General features: G+C 30.8%; 1 protein-coding gene and 1 non-coding gene across 4 annotated transcripts; both read left to right on the top strand.

Moving 5' to 3' along the window:
* Positions 1 to 4,101: 4,101 nt before the first annotated feature.
* Positions 4,102 to 7,012, top strand: LOC102616101 (40S ribosomal protein S19-1). 3 transcript variants are annotated; one of them, XR_008053564.1, is made up of 5 exons: positions 4,102 to 4,309; positions 4,405 to 4,498; positions 4,603 to 4,786; positions 5,198 to 5,309; positions 6,789 to 7,012. XR_008053564.1 is itself a non-coding variant. In XM_006477573.4 (4 exons), the coding sequence occupies exons 1-4, from the start codon at positions 4,226 to 4,228 to the stop codon at positions 6,862 to 6,864; spliced, it is 438 nt and encodes a 145-aa protein (XP_006477636.2). In that variant the 5' UTR covers positions 4,112 to 4,225; the 3' UTR covers positions 6,865 to 7,012. The 3 variants fall into 3 exon arrangements, 2 of the variants coding, with proteins under 2 accessions (XP_006477636.2, XP_006477637.2); XM_006477573.4 differs by lacking the exon at positions 5,198 to 5,309 and having other exon boundaries at positions 4,112 to 4,309; XM_006477574.4 differs by lacking the exon at positions 5,198 to 5,309 and having other exon boundaries at positions 4,118 to 4,309; positions 4,408 to 4,498.
* MIR12111 (microRNA MIR12111) lies at positions 6,095 to 6,244 on the top strand. Its single transcript, NR_161562.1, is given in 1 exon segment — positions 6,095 to 6,244. It is a non-coding gene; the product is annotated as a microRNA MIR12111 (primary transcript).
* Positions 7,013 to 9,146: the final 2,134 nt, after the last annotated feature.

The raw sequence follows: 9,146 nt of genomic DNA, 5'->3' as shown, positions 1-9,146 counted from the left end.
TTAGATTATTTGTATTAATGTATAAGATAATTAATTCATGTATAAGATTAGATTACTTTCTAATCTTCTGATGATAGGTATAATTTCTTGCATGCTATCCCTCTGATGTGGTTACGTAATTTAGATAACCAAAATGGATAACACAATCCCATACATATATACTCTCTTTTTTTAATGAGACTTTTACAATCATACAATTATTGAGACCAGTTTACATTACATCTTATATAACACCGCATTTTAACCCTTTCAAATATTTAAAAGACGTCAAACTCCACTTTTACGAGAAAGATTGTCTTCACTCAAGTTTTGAGAACTGAAATTTAAATTAAACCCTTACAATGCATTTGTGGGGGCTCGAACCACTTCCCTCACACTTGTCAGAAAGTGGCTCTAGCCACTGGGCCAAACCCTAGTGGATTCTATACATATATACTTGTTAAAACAATTTTAATTCATTATGTTATATTAGGGCTGGGCAAACGGTTCGGTTTTTACCGAACCGAAAAAACTTAATTCGGTTCGGTTCGGTTCTAAGGTAAAAAATCGATTGGTTTACATTCGGTTCGGTTCAAAACCGAATCGAACTGAAGAACCAATCGGTTCAGTCTAATTATTTACAAATTAATTTAATCAAAATTCAAAATCAAAAATATAAAATGCTAAATCACAAATTCCCTTTTTCTAATTCCTAATTTCGTAACCCTAATTCCTAAACCTAAAGTCCAAAATCCAGCTCTCTCCCTCGTCGGATCGGTGACTCGCGGCCTCTCCTTAGGGCCCTTTCATCACGATCAGCAGTGGCGCATCTCTTCAAGCGTGGTGACGCCGTCAAAGCCGTCAGTCCCTCACGGTTTCAAGCGTTTAGTAGCTCGGTGCCTCGGTCCCTCACGCTCACCGTTGAAGGCTCAAAGCCCTCAGTCCCTTACGCTCACGGTCTTCAAGCGTAGTGACGTTGTCAAAGCCCTCGTTCCCTCACGTTCACGCTCACGGTTTCATGCCGCTCGTCTTCGGGCCTCACTGCTCTAGCCACCACTCATCACTCACTGCTGCAGGTTAATCTTCACTGCTGCAGGTTATTTTTTTTAATTTATGTTGTGGCAATTTGAAATTGTGTTTGAATTTGTAGAGGTGTTGGTTGCTGGCAGTCTGAAATTGTACAAGTAAAGTCAAAGGAGTTGTTGTATAATTGTATATTTTGAAAATGTTTGTGAAATTGTACATTGCTTTCGGAATTTTTGTGGAGGTGTTGGTGTATAGTTGTTGTAACCAAATGAAATCTGACCCTGCAGCAAGGAAAAATCAAAAGATGCATGATCTTAGTTTAATTGCCAGAGATATATTAATTATGGAGTAAAGATAGTCCAAACGAAACTATAAAATACAGGTATATGTGCGAACCGAACCAATTTCGGTTCGGTTCTAAAATTCGGTTCGGTTTGGTTTGAGTTTTTAAGAACCGAACCGAAAAATGCCCACCCCTATGTTATATATATATAGCATTCATTTTTAAATATTAAGAAGACACCACCAAGATAAAAAAATGAGAATGACTGTTCACAACTATTGTACTATTGTTTCCATCTTGGTGGGTGTCTTCTTGGTGTTCAAATATAATTTGTCTTTTCAAATCAATAGTTGAATTAGTATTGTGGTGTCATCTAATTAAAATAATAAAATCTCTTGTGTTGAAAACGATGATTCGAACTTCACTCAAAGGTTTTGGATTGTCCTTAAGCATATAGTAACAACAACAACAACAAGAAGTTGATGAGTTATTTAGAATATTATAAATTAATTATTGTTTATGTATTATTGTATAATTTTTTTTTTGAAAAAGTATTAAGTTATTCTTTGCATTAACCATTTTTTTTTATAATTTCCTTACTAGTATTCCTAATGCAAAATTTATTCATCAAAATATATCCTCCTCAATAGATGATACATGACATTTACTCTCCCTAATATTTCTTAATTAATTATGACCTTAATACACTTCGTTTTTAGTTTTTTTTTTAAAATCGATTGTTTCTTTATATATATATATATATATATATATATATATATATATATATATATATATATATATATTGGTTTACATTTCTTTTTGTCAAATTTTTTCTAAATTTTTATTTTAAGCTAATCATACTTTTATTTAAGCAGGGATTATTAACTTACAGTTTTTTACTCTACACATTTGGTTAAATATCTAAATTAAGGAGTCTTGTTAACTTACATCATCTGTAACTTTCATAAAATTATTATTATTATTATTATTATTATTTACATGACTCAGTTGTTGGCTGTCAAACAATTGAGAAGTTATGGGAGAGTAATTTAGTATCAACTGTATGTTACAAATATGTAACTTACTAGCTGCTTCAAAGTAATTAACAACTATCTCATGATCCAAAAAAATTATGATGGTGTTTCCTAATAAAAAATTTCACATAATTTCAAAAGATGACTGAGAACAATAATTGATTACTTAGTTTGGATACTTACTGATGTCATCAATCATTTTATGTCATGTGTATGAGATTTAATTAATTTTATTATTCATTATTTACTTATTATTTTTACAACCAACTCAATGGATGACACATAAAATGTTACATCAATGAGTATTCTAATTGAGTATTTAAAGTAAATAAGCATAGCATTACTCATAACAGTATCCATTAGAGACTTCGAACAAACTAAATACTAATTAAAAATGAATGTGATGGCCAAAAATTGTATGAATATACCTTCGCTTATTTGGGTGGGGGTATTGCCTCCCCATTATTTTTGTAAACCCTCACATTCATAAGATAATTATAATAAATTCTTATTATTTTACAAAATTGCAAATTAATAATTAGTTTAAACAATTAATTAATTATGTTATTCTCATATTTTTTTCTTAATGACTTAGGTCTTTGACAATCTTTGACCATTTAAGGTTGTTTGATGTTTCGATATAAATTTAATTTGATTATTTTACCATTATAATATAAAATGACAAAATTTTCCCCAAGAAACATGTATTATTGTAACTAATATTTTATACATTTAATTTTATGTTTTATAATATAATATATTGTATTTAAAATTTAATAATTTTCAATACCCCAAATGTCAGAAGTACATTGTTAGTTAGTCAAATATTAATAATCATACTAACAAAGTGTATTACTTATAAATCATTTATAAATAATAAATTTTGTATAAAAAAATTAAAGTTAAAGTAAATTTTAAGTATTTTGGTAATATTATCTTATAAGGGTAAAATATATATGATTATTTTATTCAAGAAATTGTAGTATTCAAATATAATAAAAAATAGTCACAAATATAAATAAATAAATGAAAATGGATTTAATTGAATTTTTTTCCAAATTCCTCTTTATTTGAAATTTTCAAAAATGATATGAACTTATAATAATTTTGTAAAAGTGGAGTAAGTTTACAAAATTTGTGGAGTGAAAATATCACCACCCCATAGCAGTGTATGTGGGATTTTTCTAAAATTTAAATTAGAATATAGTTCGAACAATCAATCAATTAAGTCCTTTGTAACTTTCATTTTTGCTAAATAAGGATTTTTTATTGTTAAGATTGCTTAACAACTTAATTATGTATAAAATTAATTTGATTATTTTATCTTTGTAAGGCTCAAAAACTAGAATCTCTGGCTAACTTAATTTATCCAAAATCTTTTCTTCTATCTCATTTATGCTTGATTATGTATTCTTTCTATAATTCATTTTTTCCATATTATATCTTAAAGTTACATGATAATGGTGGAAAAAAAAATAGACATCATATAATATAAAGGATAAAGAATGAGTGGTCCATTTACCTTGCATTAGTTGTATTTTTTAACTTTTTTTATCAGACCTCGCACATTTTTCATTACACATTTAAGTTAAAACAAAAGTTTATCCAAACAAGTTTATATTGTTTCTTAACCTTGAGATTGGATTTAGATGAATAAACCATTATATTTTAATATTTATTGCAATTCTAAAAGAATTGTTAGCAAATGTTGAAGAAGAAAGGACACAGGGTGTCCTTTCAAAAATAATCCGAGGATATTTCTGTAGTTTAGTGACACAGTGAACTTAAAACCCTAGTGTCAATCCCTTCACATTCTCGAACATTTACCCTAAACACAGTCACATAGCACATGCCGCAGCTGCTCCGCCGCTGAAGCACAGACTGAGAGAGAGAGAGAGAGAGAATGGAGACTGCAAAAAATGTGAAGGACGTCTCTCCCCACGAGTTCGTCAAGGCCTACGCCGCCCATCTCAAACGCTCCGGCAAGGTCTCCTATCTATCTCTTTTCATATTTAATTTTTTTTTTATTGTTATTGTTATTATTATTATTATTATTATTTATCATTTTTTTTTAATTTTGAGCAGATTGAGCTTCCTACTTGGAACGACATCGTCAAGACTGGAACGTTGAAGGAGCTAGCCCCTTATGACCCCGATTGGTACTATATCAGGGCTGGTGTGTGTGTAAACTCTTTTTTTTTTTTTCCTTCGTTTTTGTTTCGAGTTACATTTATGTACTTGATGGGTATTTGTGTAATTAAATCATATTTTGCAACATAGCTTCAATGGCGAGGAAGATCTACTTTAGGGGTGGTCTTGGTGTTGGTTCCTTCCGTAGAATCTATGGAGGGGGGAAGAGGAACGGTAGCTGCCCACCTCATTTCAGCAAGAGCAGTGGCTCTGTTGCTCGTCACATACTTCACCAATTGCAGAACACGAACATCATCGAGCTTGACTCCAAGGGGTGAGCTTTTGTTGCTTACTAGTTTTTCATTTCAATTGAACATAGGGCTGCTGGTTCTTGCTTTTGGCACTTGAAGCAATTGATTAATACCAACGTTTCTAATTCTTTAAATATCATACTACCAATATAGCATGAAGTTTTGATGTGCATGACGGGAATTTTTTTCCTTATCACTAGGCTAGAATTAAACCTTAAGGATCAGTTTGGAGCTCCATACTAGACGGGATTGGATTAAATTTAGGATGATAGTACGTTTAATGTACGGCAATGCGTGGAAACTCACTGCTACCAATGTTCGTTTTAGCTTTGGCCAATCTTTACAAGGGTAGCGGTGTTCCTTCCACTCATTGTTGTTTGCTGGCAGGGTTTTCTGACTTATGAAAACTCAAATCTTCATTTTCCTGTGAATAGGTCAATCATCGGTGTTAGTTGAACGGTTGCATAAATTGGATTGTGAGAATTCCAATGGAATGGACATTAACTTCAACACACAATGATGAACAGCAGATGACGACAGTTGATGGTGGTTAACATTTTATGAGCAGATATTGTATTGACCTCATCATTAAACCCCACTTGAACCCCACCCAGGCTAATTTTTTTAAAATTTATTTTGGCCTAAGTGGGATTTAGTGGTGGAGTGAGTATAGTTATAATTACTCTTCTTTGAGTGGTGGTGCCTGGTATGCATTAAAATTTTATTGTTCTACTCTGGCTAATAAAAATTAATATGGGACAAAGCAACCTTGTGAAGGAGAGTGGTGATTGATAACTTATTGTTTTTTGAAGCCAAGTCAACATATAGCCCATACAAAGCAACCTGTGAGGAGGTCATGACTTTAGTTTAGGCAAAAGCATGTATTATCTTTTAAATTTGATACAGTGCAGTGCATTTCATTTCTGCTAGAAGTAAACCTTTAGGTGCCTGTAGATTGCCCTCTTCTGGAAAATTTCCATTGCTTAAAATATTATTAATATTTTTTTTATCTTATGGAAGGTGGTATTATCTATGGTTAACTAATAAAAAGTAGATACTCACCGGCCACTACTGTTAATCATTGCCAACCACCATTACCTGTTGCAGTCAACTCGTTTTTTTGTTGAAGTCATTTGTGATAATGTCCAAGTTTATGCAATTGTCTAAATATTGACCGATGATAAAGTTCTTGTTCCCTCGAACAATGGGTTTGAAGTTTAGTTTGTTTACTTTATTGATGTTCACTAAGATTTTGCTTAGTAATATAGAATATTTGGATGGAGAATTGCATCCTTTTTTGGATGCTTTTTTCCAACTTCCTTTTTGTGTTTTCTCTTAAACACATGGAAGAGAGAAAAACTTAGGTGGGATAGTGTGACCACGTCAATCATAATGGAAAAACTAGGTTGGTCAATCCTACTATGCCTACACGATGACTTGGTGGGACTGTCCCATCTAAGTTTTTCTCTTTAGAAGGATCATTACTATTTTGTTTTCTACCTCTTTCCTTCGAGTGAAACTTAGGTTGGCTGGACTTATTGCCTCAGCATGTCGAGGTGGTGGGATAGTCTAACTATCATTTTGTAAGTGTGGGGAATTGAGTCCCACACTTGCAGTAATTGAGTAGTGGCCTCATTGTGTTTGACCTGTCCCATCACCTTGGCATGCTGAGGTGGTGAGCCTATCCCACCTGAGTTTCTCTTCTCGCCTTTTCACCTCTAATTTTGAGCCCTTCCATAATGCCTGCTAATTTCTATTTGAAATCTATTTTGGGGAAAGCACTTCAGATGTCATAGATAAAATGAACTTCTAAAATGTTCACATGATTAGGAGGTAGCTCATGCTCATGCTCATTCTCTTGTTGGTAATGATTGGAATCATTTGAAAGTTACATTGGTTCCAAAACCTCATTTGCTTTTTCAAGTTCCATTGATAATTGCATTGACTTTAATATTCAGCAAGCATTTGCATGATATGTTGGCAACCAATAATATTTGGCTAATTGGTAAATTCTATTATTAACAGTGGAAGGAGAATCACATCCAGTGGGCAGCGGGATCTTGATCAAGTTGCTGGACGGATTGCAGTTGTTGCCCCTTGAGGGATTAGCTCAAGCTTTCAAAAGGATTGATGTTATTGAGTTAGTTGTTTGAATGGGAGTAGTAGATAGAAAGCATCGTTAGTTGATTTTCAGTTCTCTGTTAGTAACCTAAGATGAATTGATAATGAATATTCTTTTTCATATTTAACATGCCCCCTCATTGCTTTCTCATTTAATTTTGTGCGTCACTTTAACAGAGCTTCCTTTGAAAAAAGAAAAAAAGGGCTTAGAACTTTTTTTTTTTTTAAATGTCGATGTTCGAATTTTCAAATAAAATTTCTTGTCCCATCATCAAGTGAATGAATAAGGGCTTTTTGTTTTTTGACGGGGGCTGGGGATTTTTTCGGGACTGAGTGAATAAGTAGTTAATTCACTTTTTCCTGTTCGAGGATCCGACTTGTCTTTATTTATAGTGACAAGTGAAGATCCAATTGTATTATCTGACTATCATCTCGTGGGTCAGAGATTGTCGGCTATAGTGTAAGAGGATGCCAATGTTATAGGGTAGTAAATTTTTTAATTAATTGTATCAAAAATCTTAAGTGCGGTATTATGTATTAGATTGAGAGAAATTATTTCAACGACATTTTTTTTTGTCATATGTACATTTAATCATTATAAAATTTTAATATTTTTTATTATTTTTATTTTTAAATTTGTATTAATTGATCAGTTTAACACTAAAAATTAATCATTTTATTCTTAAATGAATTAAAATATTATTTTATTCTATAAAGTTTTAAAAAATGAAAAATTATAATTATAAGAATATTCCTGAATTTAATAAAAGAAATAAACCTTAAATCGGATATGTAAATTTTTTATAATTATAATTATATTTAAAAATTATCATATTAATTTTTTTATAATCATAATTTCATTTAATTTGTATAGGGAAGCTTCTTAATATTAATTATAGGGAAGTTTACAATATTAGACAAAGTTTTTCTCTTCATGTTAATTTTTGTAAACTTCCTTATACTTAATTTAATTATAGAAATTAAATTAAATTATAATTACAAAAATTATAACTACAAGATGTTATTTTTTATAATTATAATTTTATTTAAAAATTATCATCTTAAATTTTGAGATTTATTTGTTTTATTGAATTTAGAGGTATCCTTATAATTATCATTTTTCTTTTTATTTTTCAAAATTTTATAGGATAAAATATTCTTTTAATTCATTTAGGAGAAAAATAATTATTTTTAGTGTCAAATTAGTTGATTGATACAAATTTAAAAACAGAGGTGGTGTAAAGTACATGTTAAAATTTTGTAGTAGTTAGATGAATAAATAACAAAAGAAAGGTGGTGTAAAGATAATTTCTCTTACATTAAAGAAAATGCCCACAAGAATTAGGGATGGTAAAAGTTTAGGCTAGTTTTAGTTATGGTAATACTTGTATTTGGTACAGACATATTTTTTGAACATTTGAGTTGGGTTTAGGCCAAGCTTTTTGTTGTGGACTTAAAAATTTTGGATTTTATATTAATAATTTTACACGTGAATTATTTATTTATTTTATAATTTTAAATTTTATTTTAATAAAATTGAGCTTATAAATATAATTTTAAATGTTTAAAAATATAAATATATGTAATAAGTAGATCAAATAAATATAATTATTTAAATAATATATATTTTATAACTTTTTCATAAAATTCATGTTTTAGGCAGAATCTCAAACTTATGAAAGGTCCGTTTGGAATTGAGATTGTACAGTTATAACTTAAAAGTTACAATAATAAGGACCGACGTTTCGCTTAACTCTTGTTTAGTATTGAGGTGTTGTGGTTTTTAAATTATAGTTGTTATGAAAAAAAAAGATGTAATTATAAAACAAACGTTAATAGTATGTAATAAATTTATATTTTATATAATAATTTTAATAAAATTATAAAATATAAATAAATTTTTATTATATAAATAAAAAAAATTATCAATATAACTTTTAAATTATAACTGTTAGGGGTATTGAGTCGAGCACTGCCGAGGTCCAGTTTGGGTATGAACCGGACTAACATGTTTAACGTCTCTGAATCGAGGACCGGGGACAATTCCCCAAATGGACCCTCAAATTCAATGTTCAACTAACATTGGTTACATTGCCGCCCAATCCCCAAGCTACGTGCCAATGCCTTTGCCGGGTAATTAAAACGACATGTTGTTTACAGGATACCAACGGACAGTCGACACGCCCCGCAGAGAGCGCACACACGTTGTTTCCAGCGCCAAAACAAAAGTAACGGAAAGAGACTCATCGCGTCGTGCCGTCA

The sequence above is a fragment of the Citrus sinensis genome, chromosome 3, assembly GCF_022201045.2.
Source record: "Citrus sinensis cultivar Valencia sweet orange chromosome 3, DVS_A1.0, whole genome shotgun sequence".
Classification (NCBI taxonomy): Eukaryota; Viridiplantae; Streptophyta; class Magnoliopsida; order Sapindales; family Rutaceae; genus Citrus; species Citrus sinensis.
Note: the sequence above shows the minus strand (reverse complement) of the source record. Positions and strands in the feature narration are given on the sequence as shown.